General features: G+C 40.4%; 1 protein-coding gene across 2 annotated transcripts in view; it reads right to left on the reverse strand.

Moving 5' to 3' along the window:
- The window catches only part of NME7 (NME/NM23 family member 7), a 264,656-nt gene that overhangs the window by 226,869 nt on the left and 15,169 nt on the right, over nt 1-22,618 (reverse strand). The window contains exon 1 of one of the 2 annotated variants that reach the window (XM_030302772.1): nt 15,873-16,023. The exons of the other annotated variant lie outside the window; for it this stretch is intronic. Coding sequence (XP_030158632.1) covers nt 15,873-15,875 — 3 coding nt within the window. The 5' untranslated portion in view covers nt 15,876-16,023. Of the gene's footprint in view, nt 1-15,872; nt 16,024-22,618 lie in introns of those variants that run through there. 2 annotated transcript variants of the gene reach the window in all.

Raw genomic sequence — 22,618 nt, forward strand, 5'->3', positions numbered from 1 at the left:
TAGGTGTCCAGGGCCAAGCAGGAATCTGAGGAGCTACGTCTATGAAATGAGAAGAATATCTGAACAACTGGCCTCCAATTCTACAAAACAAAGCAGAAGTGCTCCACACTTGATTTAAGAGACAGGAATCTTCCAGATGAGAAAGTGCACACCCAAGGCTTCTCTGATATCAGAAATAAAGCACAGAAAATTCTGTCAAATAAATTACCAAAATCTCCATTGAATGACTCACCAGTAAATTAAGGCATGTTTTCAAGTAATTTTTTAGTCCTGATAGTACTAAGCCTGGGGGAAAGGCAGAAGAAATTGAAAGTCATACTTATCTAATCTCACATCAATTATAAATTCAGAAGAAACAAAATGCTAACACGGATGGAAAAGTACTTCATCCAATTCACAAGCGCTCGGGGTGAAGAATGAGTTCGTGCATGTATGTGCATTTGTGTGCATCTTAAGTGAAGAGGAATATTTCTGAATAATACGTGGTAATAGTATGAAATCATCTTTATTGCATTTTAAATGTCTCCAATGTTATGGAGCCACTTAACAAGGAAAAGTCCCTTATTCTTCCAGGGACCTCGTATTTTGGTTAGGCCTCAGGAGAGCATAGGAAAGTACTAAAGACATAGAATTCTTTAAAAAAAAAAAAAAAAACAGGAAAAAGAAAAAGAAGGCAGGAAGGAAGGCAGGCAGCACCATTATTGTTATTTTTAGGGTACCAACTATCATAAGCTTGTATGAATCAGGAGTCGCTGTTAACATCTGATTGCTTGTACTTACAACTCTTCCAATGTTCTCTAACCTGCTACTATTTTAGTTAACCCTTACAAATCTTATTTACCCCTCAGAAAAGTTAGAAATAAATACTGAATTAAGCAGGGAGGGAGGGAAAGGGAGACAAGCTACACAGTTTGTCAGCATATTTAGAACCCAATCTCAGTTGACTCTTGCCACAAACCTGTCATGGAGGCTCTCCCTCTCATTCTCACCGATGAGAAAGAGGTTCAGGAGGGAAGTTAATTATCCAGGGATTCTGCAGATCAAACACCTAGTCAGGGTCAGAGCTGGGATTCAAACAAAAGTCTGATGTTAAAAATCAATACCCATTTCCAGACATCAAAAGCATTGAATCAAGAAAAGAACCAAGAGTTCTGGATCAACCGAAAGAGAAACACAGATGGGAGACAGTGAGAAAGGTAGCCTGTCTATAAGGTATATCGCAGCACAAAAGCAGACAGTGATAAGAAACTAGAGGTCACTAACAATGGAAGATTAGTTGGGCCTCAATTCTAGAAAAATAGGAACTATTCTAGAGTTGTAAAAGAGCTCTGACAGGTTACTGAAGCACTTCTTACATGTTTCTGACAGTTGCACGTAAGATGTACTACAAGAGCTAAAGCCATCTTGAGAAAGAAAGTATCACAATTCTGCATTCCGAGCTATACTACAAAGCAACAGTCATCAGAACAGTATGGTACCGGCACAAAAACAAATATGTAGATCAATGGAACAGACAGAGAGCCTGGAAATAAACCCATGATTATACATACGGTCAGTAAACCTACGACAAACAAGGCAAGAATATACAATGGGGGAAAGACAGTCTCTTCAATAAATGGTGCTGGGAAAACTGGACAGTTACATGCAAAAGAATGAAAGCAGGCCACTTTCTGACACTGTACACAAAAATGAACTCCAAATGGATTCAAGACCTGAATGTGAGACGTGAAACCATAAAACTCCTAGAATACAATATAGGTAGTAATATCTTTGACATCAGCTGTAGCAACATGTTTCCATATATGTCTCCTCAGGCAAGGGAAACAAAAGCAAAAATAAACTATTGGGACTACACCAAAATAAAAAGGGTTTTCGCAGCAAAGGAAACCATCAACAAAACAAAAAAGCAATCTGCTGAATGGGAGAAGGTATCTGCAAATGATTTATTCAATAAAAGGTTAATACCCAAAATACACGAAGAATTTATTCAACTCAACACCAGAAACCCCCAAATAATCCAATTAAAATGGGCAGAGGACCTGAATAGACATTTCTCCAAAGAAGACATCCAGATGGCCAACAGACCCATGAACAGATACTCAACATCACTAATCAGCAGGGAAATGTAAATCAAAACCATAATGGGGTATCACCTTTCACCTGTTAGAATGGCTAGAATCAAAAAGAAAATAAGTAACAAGTGTCGATGAGGATGTGGAGAAAAAGGAGCACTTATACCCTGCTGATGGGGATATAAATTGGTGCAACCACTGTGGGAAACAGTATGGAGGTTTCTCAAAAAATTAAAAATAGAAATAACCATATAGTTCTACTACTGGGTATCTACCCAAAGAAAATTAAAACACCAATTTGAAAAGATATATGCACCTTATGTTTACTGCAGCATTATTTAAAATAAGAGCCAAGATAAGAAAGCAACTCAAGTGTCCATCAATAGATGAAGGAATAAATAAGATGTGTGAGATACACACACAATGGAATATTGCCCAATCACACACACAAAAATGAGACCTTGCCATTTGTGACAAACAAGATGGACCTAGTAGGTATTATGCTAGGTGAAGTAAGTCACAGAAAGACAAATATCACATGACTTCATTTATATGTGCGATCTAAAAGACAAATGCATAGACAAGCAAAAAGAAGAAACCGACCCATGAATACTGAGAACAATCTGACGGTTGCCAGAGCGGAAAGGGTGAGAGGGTGGGCAAAACGGGTGAAGGGGAGTGGGAGATACAGGCTTCCTGTTATGAAATAAGTAAGTCACAAGGATAAAAGGTACAGCATAGGGAATACAGTCAATGATACTGTAATAGCACTTGTGGTGAATACAACATAACCTAGAGACTTGTTGAATCCCTATGTTGTACACCTGAAACTAATGTAACATTGTATGTCGACTACACCTCATTAAAAAAAAAAAAAAGAAAAAAAGATGTGTTGCAAGAGATCAAGGGAAAGGAGTTAGTCAACATCAGATTTCTAGGGAATGAAAATCAGTTCACAGAATAGAAAGGCGTGCATAAAAGAAAAAACTGTGGTAGTAACAGTAATATGATGTGGTGTTACATATTCAAAGACACAGCAGATGTTAGATATCTGTCTGGAAATGTCTTTATTCCACCTCCATTTTTCTGAAGGGTATTTTTGCTGGTTCTAGAATTCTGTGTTATATAATAGGTATTCAGGAATGCATCTTGAAAAACAATATTCTGGACCCTTCTGCCCCCACACAGTAAATCAAGAGATCATCCCAAGAAACTTTAGTTTTCCAAAAAAAAAAAATGTATTTTTAAAAACCTGAGGGCATTATATATAAATGAGCTATTATATGTCTGAAATAGTACTAGACTTCTAGTTTCTGAAATTGTAAAAACTGAAAATTTTAAGTGCCTGCTGCTTGCATATTTTACACTTCTAGAACTCCAAAGAGTCATTGTTAAGATATAAATACTAATTGCCAGTCATCAAAGTGTCAAATTGAATAGTTCACTCTTTTTTTTTTTTTCAACGTTTATTTATTTTTGGGACAGAGAGAGACAGAGCATGAACGGGGGAGGGGCAGAGAGAGAGGGAGACACAGAATCGGAAACAGACTCCAGGCTCTGAGCCATCAGCCCAGAGCCCGACGCAGGGCTCGAACACGGACCGCGAGATCGTGACCTGGCTGAAGTCGGACACTTAACCGACTGCGCCACCCAGGCGCCCCAGAATAGTTCACTCTTAAACAACTTGGAGGTTTGGGCACCCACCCGCGCTCAGTTCAAAACTGAGTATAACTTTTGACTGCTGTAGGAGCCAAGGGCAGGCTGCCCAAAATGTGCCACAATGGCATATTATTTCGAACCGAAGTACTGGGGGAATGGCCAGTGCCAGGACACTCAGACCCCCTCCCCAAGGCAGAAAACAAATCTCCCTTATGAAAGATGCCCTGCCTGTACTAAGAAGTAAAAAGACACCCTTATCACCAGAGGTAGAAAGTTTAAAGCTGACAAAGCTGTAGAAACAAACCTTGTTACTTTCTAACTTCTACCTCAGCCCAAATTCCCCTCAGAATTCCTTACTAATTAAAGCTCCCAAACATGTTTTCCTTACCCTGCCAATTCCTCACAAATTTATTGTCTCTTTGTCTAAAGAACACAGAAACTACCTGGTTTGGTCATTAACTTGGGTCTCAATTTCATTACTGGGCCTCCACGCAAACATACAACTTAGATTTTGCTCTCCCGTTACCGTCTCGTGTAAATTTACTTCTTAGTCCAGTTGGAAGACCTTGAAGGGTGGAGGCAGAATTTTTCCTTCCCGTAAAACTTCACTACTAATAACCTACTGTTGGCTGAAAGCTTTGCTGATGACACAAGCAGTCAATTAACACGTATTTTGTACGTTATGTGTATTAAATACTATATTCCTGTAAGAGACTAAGCTAGAGAAAAAGTTATTTAAAACCTCCTAAGGAGGAGAAAGTACATTTACAGTACTGTACCTATATTTATTGAGAAAAACCTGCTTCCAGGCTGTAGGAGTGCTGACGACACTGACTCCATCTTTGGCCCTCCCTCTTGTTCTCCCTTCTGGGACACATATGGCACCACTCTAAGATAATCACCCTGTGACTCCACCGCCATGCTCCTTGCTCCATAAAAAGCTGGGGATGCAGGTCCGGAGGGGGCAGAGGATAAGGGCTCGCACACCACTGCATTACCCCTCTGCCCAACTGCCCAATCGCCCCTGTCAGTAAATTACCCTGAATAAAGCTCTATCCCGAATGGTATGGAGGGGCTTGCTTCGTTTTTTCAGTGTTAAAGGGCCAGCTCAGTCCGGAGGATACATTACTGACCCTCCCTCACCTTCTAGCATAGGCAGACTAGGCTAGACAGGGGCAGTAGTGATGGCCCGGGCCCCCCCAGTGGTGGCGACACTCAGCAGCCTGGTGGCCTCTGCTTGTTAGAGCCACACTGGGGGCCACGGACAGTGAGGTGGGCTTGGAGGCGCAGCACAGCTGGCCCATCTGCCTGGAAGTGTCCCACCGGCTCATGGCTACTGGCAGCTGTGGAAGACCACAGGACCAGGGTGCCACCGAGGGAGTGATTTGTGCCCACCCGTAGGGGGCCGAGGCCGAAGGCCAACCCTGCATTGCCCTGGAGCCTGGCACCAGAAGACTTAGGAGTGGGATACCGGGTATGGGGCGCCATGCACAGCGCCCTCCCTGCCTTCTAGACACATTTCCCCTCTTCAGTCCGGGCCGCAGCACCGGACCCCACTCCACCGCCACCCATCAGCCCATCGGGTGACGTGTAGCCCTCCCAGCCCTGGGGCCCCAAGGGCTGCTGACAGCCAGCAGCTCTCCTGGGTACTCAGAGGACGGCAGGCCTGACTTCTGCAATGGTCACCTTTCGTTCAGTCCTGTGGAGACTGGGGCAGGCAGTTGTGAATAAAGCCTTGTAGCTTTTTCTGCCAACTCTTAAAAACAAACAAACAAACAAACAAACAAACAAACAAATGCCGTAAGTGGATCCTGGCAGTTCAAACCCATGTTGCTCAAGGGTCAACCCTGTACTGAGCCCAGAAGATAGAAGTGGACAATGTTTACAAAGGCGAATGAATAAGACTGTTGAAGCAGCTTAGAATCGAATTCAGAAAAGACTCAGAATGATTAAAGTCATTTTCTTCATCACAGAACATGCATACAATTCAGGAACAGCTACTTATTACTATATCTCTTCTTTCCCACATGTTTAAAACTTTGTTATAATGGTGGCTTTCAAACTTTGTAACTACTCATCACGGCGCGATACGTCCATACCTGTAAATACATTACTGGCAAATTTTACGCAGCAATATTTATCCTTACTATGTGCTGTGGACTAAGATTATTTTCTATCCTACTTTTTTTAAACACACTGAACTGATTTCATGACGTACAAATAAGGTCAAAAACCTTTGAAAAAACACCATAAACCGCCCACCATCTCCCTCCACATCTTCTCCTTTACTCAGACTGAGCACACTTAAAAAAAAAAAAAAAAAAAAAGTTTTTCCCTATTGGAACCAAGCAACAACTTATCAGTCACTAAAATAAATGTGCAAAATGGGCGCCTGGGTGGCTCAGTCGGTTAAGTATCTGACTTCAGTTCAGGTCATGATCTCACGGTTCGTGGGTTCAAGCCCCACATTGGGCCCTGTGCTGACAGCTCAGAGCCTGGAGCCTCCTTCAGATCCTGTGTCTCCCTCTCTCTCTGCCCCTCCCCCGCTCGCACTCTGTCTCTCTCTCTCTCTCTCTCTCTCTCTCTCCTTCAAAAATAAACATTACAAAAAATGAAAAAAATAAATGTGCTAACTTAAAAAGTGACTACAAAGGGGGAAAAACTGTATTTTCCAAGAACTGGAGGAACTCCTTTTTGAGGGATATTTTAATTCACCTTGGCCACTGGCCCACCACTGCACTTAGACTACTGGCTCCAAAGGGTGAGGACATCATGAGCCTGAAGTTCAATGAGGTTGTAAGGAAAGAGCATGTGCCACTATTGGGTCGGGATTGTGTGGAACAAGGAGTCACATGGCTTGGCGCTCTCCCAGAAAGATGAGGCAAGAAGGAAGCACTGTTTCTGAATCACCGACCTAAAACAGAGTAAGTGGGAGAGCCGAACATCACTTCCCTGGGGTTACACTGTTCTGTTCTAGCCAGCGAGAAAAACCACTTGCTACACAACCACTTTAATAGCTAAACATCCAGTTTCTAATGTATTCGGGTTCTTGGGATATTTATTTGTATATGTTATATGAATCTATGAGGTCATAACTCAATGCCACTTGAGTTTTTCTCTCTCCCATCAAGTGATGCAATACTAAGTGAATTTAAAAAAAGAAATCGGATTTGCTGCAAGTTTTGTTAGCATGTTTCTCACTACATTTTCCTGCTTGCCCAAGATGGGAGGCGACCTTTGCAACGTCCCTCATTTCCTATGGCATCTCATGAGACCGCCACCTTCTACAAGTCAACACGAGTTTAACAAAGGATTGTCATTACTATTTAAAAGAATGACTCAGTGGACTATAAAGAACTGGAAATTTGGGGCAAAGTTATAAAATACTAGTTCTATTCATGACTGGACAGCAGTGAACAACCTCCACTGTACTTTGGTTTATCACTTAAGAAAGGGAAATGTTTAAGATCTACGCAGGGTAAAACCATTTACACATTTCGGCTTATTGTAATCCTCCTACCTTCATCCTCTTTTCCACTCTTACAAACTGCAAAGTATGGAACTTTGACACAAACTAAAATGTCTTCTACTGACTCCTCTGTTTATGGAGCAAAAGCTATACAAAGGGAGAAGAGAAATCTATCGCAAGCAGATTTGCCAACATAAAAGCCCATCCGCTCAGGAAGATGGCGGGCCTTCTAACTATCTATGCTCCTCGCCACTGAACTCCAGAGCTGGAACTTCCTTTTCCTTTTGAGGGGCCTGACTGCTGTCTCTACAAGGGTGGGTCGATAGCCAAGCACAAACTCTTATTTGCAGAGGTCGGAGGAAGGGGTGTGGGAATCAGGGAACCGGTTGAACCCACCATCACATCCTAGGATAAATCGGCTGGCTTCTTCAGGATGATGAGTAAAGATGAGTGGAGGTAGATTCTAAAATGATAGTAAGTAGGGGCGCCTGGGTGGCTCAGTCGGTTAAGCGTCCAACTTCAGCTCAGGTCATGATCTCATGGTTCGTGAGTTCGAGCCCCAAGTCGGGCTCTGTGCTGACAGCTCGGAGGCTGGAGCCTTCTTTGGATTCTGTGTCTCCCTCTCTCTCTCTGCCCCTCCCCTGCTCACGCTCTGTCTCTCTCTCTCTCTCAAAAATGAATAAACTTAAAAAAATTTTTAAATGATAGCAAGTACATAACTGGCCGATTTAGTTTTTCCAGGAATGAACCAAAACAGGATCACACTTTAATTCTGACTGTGGCTGAAATAAACACCTAATTGCTGCAGACCTGAACTGATGATAAGTACCATGTATCTTGTTATTTATGGCCCTTCTCCTAAACCTTTGAACACTCTCTCTCATTTCCTTCAAAATCTTCACACAGTTTCTTGTCAAGACACAATTCAAATTCCACCTGCTCAAGAAAATGCCCCATGAACCTCCCAGGTGAAAGATATTTTTCAGTATTTTGAAATCTCCTTGCGCTTTATCTGAGGCTTCGGAAGCATACGTACACTGTTTACGTACACATCTTATCTTCTACGATAATGGGAGTTCCTGAGGTCAAAAATGAGTGTATCACTCATCTTTACATCCCCCCAAGTGCCCACCCCAGTGCCTTCTACAAGTTGACATTCGGTCTATACCTAGTCAATGTTTCAACGTTAGACTCACAGAATAACCAATTCCTGTTGAAAACTGTTTACACCAGGCCTAGCCCAACACGCTTGAGCAGGATTTTTGCGTGGCTATTTTACCTGTTGTTGCAAGATTACAAAACAACTCCATTGTATATGTATTTCTGTATCTTACCACTTTACTACTTTTACTTCTTAAAAACTTAACCTTGCATATCTATTACTTCGGGCGACTATTCATTCCTGGTCACTAACATATTTACAAGTTGTTTTTAACATGCTTCGGCCAAACCACATAGAGTTTTTGCATTCAAGCGGGCACAAGTTTCATTAATCAATGAACAAAAAACAAGAGTACCTCCAAAGCTCCTATGAGGCCCATGCCTTTTGGATGGGAACTGAGGTCCCCACCCTCAACTCCTACAAACACCGGTGGCGGAGAGGGAAGAAGAGATGTAACACCAGGCACTACACCCAACTCCTCCTTCTCATTATTCCTAGAAGTTCAACATCAGATTTTCTATTTTTAGTAGCATAACAAAAGGTGTATCAAATATGTTGACAGTGGATTCCTTTCACATCGGCCAGTCTTCAGCAGGCTCTATACAGACTGAATTTATAGAGGGATAGAATAAACACCCTTCTAGACTCCGCCCTGGGTCCTGGGTGGGAGAAAGGGGCATACACAAAATCATCATCCAGATCCTTAGGGGCTTTGCAATCAGTCTAAATTGACAAATAAAGACCAATACACACGGAACAACAGCAAAAATATAATAAAAAATAATTCAGAGATAGGATGTGTGATACAAAACTATAGGCATTTGAACAAGAGCAGTCCACACAAACATCATGACAAGAGCCCCAAGAGTGCAGAACTGGGAATAAGGATGAGTGTTCTTGGAAACCTGGGAGGATGGAGCTTCCAAGAGGACGCAGAAAGTTTGATAAGTAGTATGTTTACATTTTAAGACAAAATGAAAATAGTGAATCACTGTGCTCGTGAACGATCTGCATAAAGAAATACGATCATGAAGTTATAATATTGACCTTAACAGGAATATGGACTCTTGAGGGAAGGGCTACCTTGCAGGGACCTAAAAAATGATCTGGCAAAAGTAGGTGTTCAATAAATGCTTTCCAATATCATGGCTGGCTGGTTGGCTGGCTAGATGAGAGCAGAAAGCATTTAAATCAGGGAGACCAGTTAGGAGACAAACCAGATGTTTTAATCCAGGCCTAAAAAGGGTAATAGTAAGAATGAAGAGGAAACGATGGCTATGAGACATTTTTAAGTAAGGGGTAATAAGTCAATGAAAGGAAAGGAAGAGATACGGGAGTAAGGGTTAGAGATCAATCAAAGCTGTTTTCAAGGTTTCAAGCCAAAGTGAATGGGGGAAAGGAGGATCTTTTCAAGAGTACGTATGATGAGATTACATTTAGGCCTGCAGATTTTGAAGTGAAGGCAGAATTTCCAATTATTATAGTAATCATTTGGAGCTGTGGGACTAGAATTTGAGCAAGGAAACAGAACTGATTATTTAAGAATCCCTCCCCCCAAAAAAAATTAGGATAGATAAAAGCTGGTAATTTCATGAAAAATTCCCAAAGGAAACTATCTTCAAAAAAACATCATCATCATCATCATCATAGCAATAACATAACTTCAATTTGTGATCAGTATTATTATAGCAGCTAACATTTACTGGACCTTATTACATACCAAGCACCATAAGTTACTTGCATGTATTATTGTATTTAATCCTTACAACAAGCCTAAAAGGTTGTTACAGAGGCACAGAGTGGTTAAGTAACCACATTCACTAAGTGTCAAAAACAGAACTTAAGTTCAAGTCTCACAAAAATACCTTTCTCTATACCAGTAGTCTCTAAGTTTCCATACCAAATAGTCTCTAAGATCCCATTGGTAGATGGAAAGAAAATATCAACATTCCCATTTCTATTTTTCTATCTGAACCTATTTAAAGTTTTTATTATTGTGTGTTATTTACAATGTACGTAACATATTAATAGCATATAAATTATAACGAAGCACCCGCTTTGAGAGAGGGAGGGATATTCTGTTTTTTTTCTAACAACAATGTGAAATCCAAACAGCTTGGAGATTAAGTATTCTGCCTCTTCTTTACTTTTGTGTCCTGTAAGAATTCAATGTTAAACACTTGTATCTTTTTCCTTCAAAAAACAGACCACAAGAATTAAAAGCAGGATCTCACAAAGACATTTATACACCCATGTTCACAGTAGCATCATTCACAATAGCTAAAATGCAGTGGAAGCAGCCCAAGTGTTCGCTGATGAATGAACGGCTAAGCAAAACGTGGTATATACATACAATGGAATATTATTCAGCCTCAAAAGGGAAGGAAATTCTGACATACGCCACAACATGGATGAGCCTTGAGGACATACTGCTAAGTGAAATAAGCCGGTCACAAAAGGCGAAATACTATACGACTCCATTTACAGGAGGTCCTCAACATCACAGAAAGAGAAGTGTGGTTGCCAGGGGCTGGGAGAGAGGGAATTGTAAGTGACTTGTCTATTGACTGGTTGCAGTGTCTGTTTTACAAGATGAGATGTTCTGGAGACATTATGAATGTATTTAATACCACTGAATTATACACTTAAAACTTGTAAAGACGGTCAATTTTAGGTTATGTGCATTTTATCACAATAAAAAAAAAATGAGGAAAAACCAGACCACAGATGATCAAATACTCCATTCGTGCACTCGCTTATTCATTCCAAAATATTTATCAACTGCTTATTTTCTGCCAAGTTCTGAGGTACATTCCGTGAATTCTAAGAAACAATCCCCGGCTTTAAGGAAGTAACATAAACCTAAATATCTAAACACATCATTACAAGGCAATGTTACAAGAACGCTAATAGTGACAGTCAAGGGCTAGCACTTTCCACGAGGCACTTGCTGTGTGCTAAGTACCTAGTTCTAAATACTTGTGTATTTTATCCAAACAACATTATGAGAGGGATGGCGTTATTATCTCCATTTTACAAATGATGAAACTAAGGCTCAGGTAAGTTAAGAAACATGTCCAAGATGACACAGCTTATAAAGAGGTGATTCCAGATCCCAGGTCTTAACCTTTCTCCTCAGAGTGGTGAAAAGGGGCTCTGAGGGCAACAGGACCAAAGCGGCCAAATATGCTGCTCTGTTAGCTAGGTCTCCAGAACCCAAAACGAAACACTTTCAATTCAACTGCCAACAAACATAACAATAAAAATCAGGCCACACTTATCAGACCGGTAATTCCAACAATGTGTTGAAAACATACACTATATAATGCTACGTTCAGGAAAAATTATTTCGCAATACGCAAAACATTTTTGTTCGTACAAAAGTGCTCCCTTGCTTAAATCACATGAAAGTAGATTTACATAACACAGCATGGAGAAAAGTGTTGAACCACGTAGAAATCAGATTTTCAGAATTTGCATATTTAAAAGTCAGCAAGTGATTTCAATGTATTTTAAGCCAGCTATCTGCTTCCGTGACTTCACAGACATTCGAAACTACACTGATGATAAAGTTTAGAGTTCAACAGACTTCTAAAGTTGAATCCAAGTCTCCATTTACCTACCTCCCCCCATTAATGACATTATAATAGAAATCAACAGCATGTGAGAACCTGCCACCTCAAACTAGCTGCTTCCAGTGGGGTTAGTGGTTTAATTGGTCTCCAACAAACTTCACTTTGAACATTCTGAGAACACGGCAGATCATTAAAGATTTATTACCTGACATAGTAGGCAAATAAACATAGCAACTTTTATTGCTTTCCCCAGATGCCATAGTGATAAGTACAATAGAAAGGAAAAGACAACCACCAAAAGGTTTCTATTTTCCCATCACCACAAAGCTGGACTCAAATCAATGACTTGTTTTGTACTAAACTTTTTTACCAAGCAGTCTTCCTCCAGGGCTTCATTCAGGGAGCAAGCATTCTCCTACACTGGATTGTGTCAAACATTAACCTTATTTTAGTACGGCCAGAACCAGTTTGGAGCCCGTCCAGATTGTTCTCGGAGGGCTATTGCTTGCTCCCTCATAAACCCACCCCGAAAGGCAAACAGAAGGTGAGCTCAAGGGAAAAGGGTCTTCAGGTGGAGAATCTAATTTGCTAACTCTAGCTTAGTATTTCTCATTAATAAAGTCAGACAATCAAACTGCACTAGAAGGAAAAGGGAGGCAAGTTATTAAATTCAACTATCCTATTCCACTTAAATTCTTTTAAGAACTAAGTGAAACCGCTGCAATTATTTTTATCTTTAAAAATTTTCAGTTTAAGGCTAAATGTCTTCCCCCTTGGTGAAAAATATGATGTTCAACATGAGAATTCCACCATGTTTCCAAGATTTTATTAAGAAAAAAAAAGTCATTTGAGCATCTGAGAAGTCAAATGCATTATTTGTCTTTACAGAAAAAAGTCCATGTTGCAGTAAAGAGAACACACTCATGTATTTCCCCAACTGTGATGCTTAGGAATGCACTTTCAACTTCATTCCTGCTTAATTTTGTTCAAGTGTGAAAAATGCCAGGAAAGAACCATTTCTACAATGTGAATGTAAATCAGGAAACTGATCGATCAAGATGGAATCATTTTAAAAGGCTCACATCCAGTTTCAGGAAAGAAAAGACTTTTTAAGTTTCTTAGCTTGGCTTGTAGATCCTTGAAAGTCCTCCCTCTCAGACTTCTACAGATCACTACTGTAAATTGTCATGTAAAAACACAATGCCACCACCGGCAGTCTATCTGGGGAAACCTCTTTGGAAAGCAAGACTGAACTTTGCTTTAGATATAATAGGAAACAGAGTTACTGTGAAATCTTCTAAGACCAACCCCAGACAACTGATATTTCTGTACTTGTACTTGATTTTCATAGAATTTCAGAGATCAAAGGAATATTCATGGTAAGGAAACAGAAGCTCAAATAAGTTAAGTGACTTGGCAAGAATTTCGTGACCCATTAAGTAGCAGAACTTAACAAAAACCCTTGTTTCTTGATTAGCTAGTTTGTTGTTCACACAGAACATGGGCTTGTCATCTGGCAGGTTTGTGTAATACAAATTCTCTCTCTAATCAAATGATGAGCTTCTGGAAAATAGAAACATCATTTATTTCTTTTTTTAAATGTTTATTTATTTGGGGAGGGGGAGGGAAAGGGCAGCGAGGGAGGGAGAAAGAGAATCCCAAGAGCCCAAATCTCATGAACCATGAGATCATGACCTGAGCCAAAATCAAGAGTCGGACTCTTAGCCAACTGAGCCACCCACGCACCCAAACATCATTTATTTCCTTTGAAAGTCATTAGTGACTTTCCTAGTTCTGGGACCTTAATAATAATCAAATACTACCAAAATAAAGATCTAAAGGAGTAAATAAACACGTTCAGCACTAGATCTTGATAAAATGGCAAAAATACACTCCAAGATTCAAAACCTGCCACCTTGCTCCCCCAACACTCAACTATTTGCATGTATGTTTATTTGTATTTCCAGGAAGATTCTGAAAGAGGACATCTTTTCTTACTTTTTTGGGTAAGTACGGCTTCTCTGATTAACACCTTAAAAAAAACACACTTGATAAAGTATTAACTAATCCTAGGACAAGAGGCCCATCAAGGACCACTTGTCAACAATTAACTGAACCACAACACTCTAAAAAGAGAAACAGATATAACAAATGAACAAATACAAGGAAGGAAGGAAGGAAGGAAGGAAGGAAGGAAGGAAGGAAGGAAGGAAGGAAGGAAGGAAGGAAGGGAAAATCCAAAGAATATCCAATAAGGAAAAGACAGACTCTTCAACAAATAGAATTGAGAAAAGTGGACAGCAAATGAAGAAAACTAGACTACTTTCTTACATCTGACACAAAAACAGGATCAAAATGGATTAAAGACCTAAATGTGAGACCTGAAACCAAAAATATCCTAGAAGACAACACAGGCAGTAACTTCTTTGATACTGACCGGAGCAACTTCTTTCTAGATGTGTCTCCCGACGCAAGCGGAAAAAAGCAAAGCAAAACAAAACAAAAAAACAAAACAAAAAGGTGGGGGGAACTTCATCAAATAAAAAGTTTCTACAGGACGAAGGGAAGGAAACAATCAACAAAACTAAAAGGCAACCTACAGAATGGGAGAAGATATTCACAAACGACATAAATGAAGGGTTAGTTTCCAAAATACGTAAAGAACTTATAAAACTCAACACCCCAAAAAATGAATAATCCCGTTGAAAAATGGGCGGAAGAGATGAATACACATACAGATGGCCAACAGACACATGAAAAAAGATGCTCGGCAGCACTGATCATCAGGGAATGCAAATCAAAATTATGAGATATCACCACACACCTGTCAGAATGTGTGAATAAAATCAACACAAGAAACAAGCATTGGCAAGAATGTAAAGAAAAAGGAACCCTCGTGCATGGTTGGTGGGAATGCAAACTGGTACAGCCACTGAGGAAAACAGGATGGAGGTTCCTCCAAAAGTTAAAAATGGAACTACCCTACAATCCAGCAACTGTACTACTAGGCGTTTACCAAAAAAATATAAAACTAATTCAAAGGGATACGTGCACCCCAGTATTATAGCGGCATTATTTATAATAGCCAAGTTATGGAAACAGCCTAAGTGTCTAATGACTAATGAATGTATAAAGTAGAAGTGGCATATATATATATATATATATGAATATTATTCACCCATAAAAAAGAATGATATCTTGCCATCTGTAATGATGTGGATGGAGCTAGAGAGTATTACACAAAGTGAAATAAGTCAGTCTGAGAAAGACAAACACCGTATTATTTCACTCACATGTGGAATTTAACAAAACAAATTAGCAAAAGGAAAAATGGTGGGGGGCAAACCAAGAAACAGATGCTTGACTATAGAGAACCAACTCATGGTTACCAGAAGGGAGATGGGTGGGAGGGAATGGGTTAAATGGGTGATGGGGATTAAGGAGTGCACTTGCTGTGATGAGCACAGGGTGATGTATGGAAGTGTTGTGTCATTATATTGCACATCTGAACCTAATATTATACTGTATATTAACTGTAGTTTAGATAAAAACTTTTTTAAAAAAATTAAAAAATTATATACACACACAGAGAGTTTAGCTATACTAGCAAGAGAATATTTAAGCAATTTTATACTATTCACTTAATATTCAATTAAAAATTGGGGGAAACCTTTGCTCACTTGTGTCATATCTAAGAGAGCTTTGCCTAACCCAAGGTCACAAAGATTTATTGATTTATTCCTATATTTCCTTCTAAGAGCCTTGTATTTTAGCTCCTACATTTAGGTCTACAATCCATTTTTAGTTACTTTTCATTTTAGGGTCTAAATTTATCTTTTTTGCATGTGGATATCCAACTGTCTCAGCACCATTTGTTGAAAGACTACTCTTTACTCATTGAATGACATTAGCATTTTTCTTGAATATCAACTTACCATAAAAGATTTAGATGTTCAATTTTAATCAGCAATGTTTTGTAGTTTTCAGTGTATATCTCCCACTGCCACTAAAAATTCCTACTTTATCCTTTTAATGCTGTTGTGAATGCGATTTCTTAATTTCCTTTTCAGATTATCCACTGAAATATACAGAAAAAAGTATAGAGAAAAACTGATTTTTGTATATTGATCTTATATTCTGTAATCTTGCCGAACACATTAGTCATAAGAGTTTGTTTTTCAGACGCCTTAGAATTTTCTATATATAGGATATCATCTATAAATGAAGACAATTTACTTCTTTCTATCCCATCTGGGTGCTTTTTTTTTCCCCCTTGCCCAGCTGCACTGGACAGAACCTCCATTACAATGTTGTATAAATTGCCTTGTTCCCTACCGTTAGAAGAATGCATTCACATTTTCATCATTAAGAATGTTGACGGCTGTAGGCTTTTTTGTGAATCCCCTTCGGTTAATGAAGTTCTCTTCTGTTCCTAATTTTTTTTTAATGTGTATCTATTTTTGACAGAGTCAGAGAGACAGAGTGTGAGTGGGGGAGGGGCAGAGAGAAAAAGAGACACAGAATCCGAAGCAGGCTTCAGGCTCCAAGCTGTCTGCACAGAGCCCGACGCAGGGCTCAAACTCACAAACCGTGAGATCATGACCTGAGCCAAAGTCAGACACTTAACCGACGGAGCCACCCAGGCGCCCCGCTAATCTGTTGTCATGTTTTATTTATTATGAACGGTATTCGATACTGTAAAATGTTTGCGTGTCTATTAATCATCATGTGACTTTTATCCTTTATTAACATGATATTGATTTTTCAGATGTTAAATCACCTTTGCACTCTTGGTGTAAATCACATGGGTCATGTTGTATAATACTTTCTATATGTTGCTGGATTCAGTTTGCTGACACTTTGTTAATGATTCGGGTGGGCATCTATATTCCTAAGGGATATCAGTCTGTAGTTTTCTTATGATGTCTTCTCTGGTTTCGGTATAAGGGTAAGACTGACCTCAATGAATTATTTGAGAAGTATTCCCTCCTCCTCTCTTTTCCGGAAGGCTTTGTGAAAGACTGGTATTATTGATTCTTTAACTGTTTGACAGAATTCTCCCGGGCCTGAGCTTTTCTTTGTAGAAAGATTTTTAATTGCTAATTCAATTGCTTTGCTTGGTGTAGATCCTTGCTCAGCTACCACTGTCTGTATGAGACTGATCCTGGCTACGTCCCTTTCTAATCCATTCTGCCACTGTCAGCACACCCAGGGTTCGGCACTCCACCCACTCTCCCTATAGCATTTCACACTTTCAAATATCCTGTAGGTTATACTTACCAGTTTAGTTTTTATTGTAGATCTCCCCCAATAGAATGTGAGCCCTTTTAGGATCTGTTTTGTTCACAGATGCCTCCCAAGAGACTAGGTGTATGCATAGCATATAGTGGGTATTATTAAATATTTGTTGAATGAATATATTTAAAAAGCAGAGTTCATCTACTAGCCACTATAAAATGGAAAGTATAAAGTGCCTGAAAAGTGGAATTTATTCATTCCTTCATCCAGTCAACAAACAGTTCCTTCTCTTTGCCACCCAGGTATGGCAGCAAACACGGGGAATATTCAAGACAGACAAGGCCCTGTTGACATAGTGCTTGTTTATTAATTTTGTCTCTCCTCATAGAATGTAAAAAAAAAAACCAAAAAACAAAAAAGTATAATTCCTGTAATGATAAGTCTTATAAAGACAACAGAATACATAAGTAAATGTGTTAATGACTAGAGACCAGAAAGATAGGGATTCCCTCTCCAGCTAGAATGATCAAGAAAGCCCTCTATGAGGAGGTATCATCTGAAGTAAAACCAGGATGAGGAGAAGCCGTCCATGCAGAAACCCGGGGAGTAAATATTTTAGGGAGACAAAAAGCATAAAGTTGTGACTGGGAAATGGAGGTTGGTAAATTCAAAAAACAAAAAAAGTCAGCATGACCTGAAGGTGGAGTTAGAGGGACAGACAGAGTGGGAAGGTATCCCACCTCCAATGTGGAAACCCTAAACCCACCCTGATATTTTTAGCAATTTGCACGCATCTGGAATGTATTTTTTTTTTTAACATTTATTCATCTCTGAGAGACAGAGCACGAGCAGGGGAGGGGCAGAGAGAGAGAGAGAGGGAGACACATAATCCAAAGCACGCTCCAGGCTCTGAGCTGTCAGCACAGAGCCCGACGCGGGGTCAAACTCACAAACTGTGAGATCACGACCTGAGCGAAGTTGGACCTCAACCGACTGAGCCACCCAGGCGCCCCATTGGAATGTATTTTTACATCACCTTCTGTCTCCCATGCTCCCTCTCCTACTCTTCCATCCCTCTAGGAAAAGTGCCAATGGCATAAATAACCAGTGTCACCAAGTCGAAATTTGAGAAACCTGTTCCCTGGTCGACCTAGTGCTTCTGTGTTAAATCTGCAAAGGCTGTGCCTTCCTCAGAACATTTTACTATTAGAAAAATGTATCATAAACTAGCATACCTCCAACCCACACTTGTGCAGTGCAAACACGCATGGCAATGTGTACGTGGCTCTGGTTGCTGAGATCGAGGACAGCTTCATGCAAACCAAACTGGTTCCATGCTTCCTCTCTTTCAAATGCCAAATGCTGCAGATGTTAAATATACAGGCGGATTTGCGTGCAGTGCACACTATTGCTATTCAGCATTAATTATAGTTGGCAGCTGATTCTGTTTGTACTATCCTCACGAGAGAAGAACGAGTCTGAGTACCGTGAGTATCCATCATCAATCACTGGAGGAAATACTACGTGCACAGTCAAGTGGGGCAGATTCAAGCGGCTGTAGCATGCATGTGCCTCTGTAAGAGTCGGGGGAAGGCTTGACTCTATCAGCAGTCTTCAGACAGTCCATCTAAGGAGCTCCATGGGGAGCTCTTCTACTCTGTGGAATGCTTTTGCCTATATTACATTATGGGTGAACACATTATGGGTTAATAATCATAGGATGACTCATGGGTTATTTTAACTTAGCAGTTTACTGTTGTAAGATTTTTTTTAAATAAGATAAAGCATATTTCACGGAGTCACAGATTCTAAAAAAAAAATGTCAAGTTTAATCTAGTTTTTTCATGATTCAGCCTTCTAATTTATGAAAGGAAAAAATATGTGTCTTAAATATGTGCTACTGTGTCCTCTGTGCATTCTAGCTGAGTGGCATTAATATGCCACATAGTATGATTAAAATTAATAAGCACTAATGAAATCCATAAAGGCGATCTTTTCCTGAAAGAATGTTTCCGGTGATGGGAGAGTGCCACCTACTGTTCCGTGTGGATATCGACATCGCCAGGCCACACGGCCAGTTTGCATTAAATCACCATCATTTTTCAGAGGCCCTTGATTATCAAAATATGAATTATGACTTTTTGAAGAAAATGTTGTATCCCTATATGCTCTGGAATCTGAGTTTTCCAAAAGTAAGTTACTTTTCTACAGCTACAGAAACAATTTTGAAATCTTAAAACACCTTGGCCCCAATTGCAGTGGACTGAAAAGAGCACGGGCTCCCAAGCCAAACCGGTTCAAGTCTGGGCCCTGCCTCACGTGTTTTTAAACCTGAGATTGTTCCGTCATATGAAAAGAACTTAATACACAGTAGACATTCGATAGATTATAGATGTTAACTATTAAGAAAAATAGGTTTCCCACTCAGGTCTACAAGTTGACGGGTTTCTTTTGGCTTTTCATATAGGCTTCAGTCATCAGGGCTTTAAGAAATGTGTTATTAGGGGCGACTGTGTGGTTCAGTCAGTTAAGTGTCCAACTCAGGTCATGATCTCGAGGTTCGTGGGTTCGGGCCCTGCGTCGGGCTCTGTGCTGACAGCTCAGAGCCTGGACCCTGTTTTGAATTCTGTGTCTCCCTCTCTCCCAGCCCCTCCCCCTGCTCGTGCTTTGTCTTTCTCTCAAAAATGAACAAACATTAAAAAAAATTTTTTTAAGGAAAATGTATTATTAAAAAGGCAACTTGTGCCAGATCAATTTCATTCCTCCCTAATCACCTGCATAAAAAAGGACCTAATCTGAGTTCTTTTTTGATCCTTCCCTCAACCAGTTCCAAGTTTAAAGCTTTTTTTTTTTTTTTTTAAGCTGCTGAAGAAATAAATGATCAGGTTCAAACAGCCACTGTATGGAAGATGAGTGAATTCTCTTCACTTGCTTTCTCACATCTAATAAATTACATAACCGTTTTAAAAACAATGATTTTTAAAATCCTGCTAAACTATTTCAAGAATATCTTCCTCATGACATTTTTAAAAAAGGGTTTAATCTGGGGTGTATGTGTATCTTTCTTTTTATATTAGTTTCAGGTGTACGACTTAGTGATCTGACAAGTTTATATATTATGCTACGTTCACATGTGCACCTACCATCTGTCCCATTATATCGCTATTACAATATCACTGACTGTGTTCTTTCTGCTCTGCTTTTTATTCCCGTGGCTTATTCCATAACCGGAGGCCTGTATCTCCCACTCCCCTTCATCCATTTTGCCCACCCCGCTTCTTTCCTCCTCTCTGGAAACTATTCTCTGCATTTGTAGTTCTGATTCCACGTTTTGTTTTTGTTTTTATTTTTTAGATTCCATATATGGTGGAGTCATACGGTATTCGTCTTTCTCAGTCCAACTTATTTCACTTAGCATAATATCCTCTAGGTCCATCCACGGCGTCTCAAATGGCATGATCTCATCCTTTTTTATGGCTGAGTAACAGTCCATTGTGTATATATATATATACACCACACTTTCCTTATCCGTGCATCTATTAATGAACGCTTAGGTTGCTGCCATGTGTTGGCATTGTTTTTAACCCTTAGATTTAATCCAATTTCATTAATTTACCCTTGCAAGGTCTCCAAAATGAAGTCTCTTTTGAGCCTGAACCTATCTTAAGATTACAGATTGATTGTTTGGATAAGAGGTTAACGGTAATACAGACGAACAGCATCATGACAGCTCAGTGTACGAATCAGTACACTGCCCCTCGGGAAGGGGCAGAGGGGACGGCGGAAGCAGCAGGGGGGACAGGCCGGAACAGAGATGTCACTACGTCTTGCTCACTCTGGGCCTTGATTTTCTTTCCTCTGCTGGAGTTTGGATATGTCTGTCTGACTCTCTCTCATTCCTGGATTTCTTTCTCTCCCTCTCAATCTCTTCCCTTTGGATAGCTTTCTTTCCTGGATAAACAGGAGGAGATTTAAGAAAACAGAGAAAGTAAAGGAAAATAAGACAGGGTAAAAGAGGATTGTAAAACAGAGCAGAGGCTGGGTACTTACTAATGTGTTATTGACTACATTAAGCTTTTTTTTTTTTTTTTTTTTTTTAATGTTTATTTTTTAGAGAGAGAGAGAGAGGGAGACACAGAACCCGAAACAGGATCCAGGCTCCAAGCTGTCAGCACAGAGCCCGATGCGGGGCTTGAACTCACGAACTGTGAGATCAGAACCTGAGCTGAAGTCGGATGCTTAACTGGCTGAGCCACCCGGGCGCCCCTAAATTAAGCGTTTAATGCCTTCTCCTCACTTAGAAATTAGACCGAATTCTGTACAGAGTCAGCCACACCTAGACACAGATAAGCACACTGCCATCTACACAGGAGCACGGGATGGGAGCAGAAGCACCACGTGGAAGGAGGACACTCGTGAGCCGTTCGGTATTTTCCAGCTTCGTTTCCCCGTCTCTACAATTCGGGGATACGACTAGGTCAGTGATCGCACGCACTTTGTTTTTACCGGTACCTACAGTAAGAACTACAACTTCCATCAGACCCAAACATACACATATCCCCCACAAACAAAAGGAAGTTCCAAGCGACAATTCTTATCCTTGGTACGTGCAATGCACTAATATTTTATACTGTTTTTTAAAGGTCAGCTGCCAGTCACAACTTAGGGTTCACAGTCAACCAGTGAGCCATAACCTCGGTTTCAGAAATACCGGTCTTTCGAAAATCCAGTGTTCCGGCTCGAAGACTTGATGAGTTCACACCACACAGGGCCCGTGTCCTCTGGCCTCAAGCTCTCTGTCGACCACATTTCTGCCACTCTCCACCCACACTCGCTGCTCCAGTCATACGGGCCTTCTTGCTGGTCCCCGGACGAGCTGAGCAGGCTCCCACCACAGAATCTTTGCACCTGCAGTTTTCTCTACCTGGACGGCTCTCCCTCCAGGACTACCAAGGCCCTCATAGCACCACTCCATTCAGGCCTCTGCTCAAATGTGGGCGATTCTGAGAGGCTTCCCCAGCCATCCAAATAAATACCAACCCCCTTCCACTTCCTTTACTCTCTGACCCTATACCTGGTTTCAGCTTTTCATAGCAGTTATCGATACCTAACATTTCATGTTTGGTTTTTTTTTTTTTTTTTTTTTTTGTGACTCCCTACCCCTAGAAGTTTTAGCTCCATAAGGGCAGGTCCTTTGTCATTCACTGCTAGGTCCTAGGTGCCTAGGACAGGGTCTGGCACTTAATAGGGATTTAAAAGTAACTGTTGAGTGAACGAACGAGCCTAGAGTTCTCTCTCAGAATAAAAGAGTCTACTGTATTTGACTTGGAATTCTAGACATTCTCTGGCGGTAATAAGCCCTTGCTCAAAACTAGGTCCCCAGCCCTGGTTTCTACCATGTGACTACCAGGGAAACGTGGTGGAAAGTTAACTTCCTTTCTCT

This window comes from Lynx canadensis, chromosome F1 (assembly GCF_007474595.2).
Source record: "Lynx canadensis isolate LIC74 chromosome F1, mLynCan4.pri.v2, whole genome shotgun sequence".
Lineage (NCBI taxonomy): Eukaryota > Metazoa > Chordata > Mammalia > Carnivora > Felidae > Lynx > Lynx canadensis.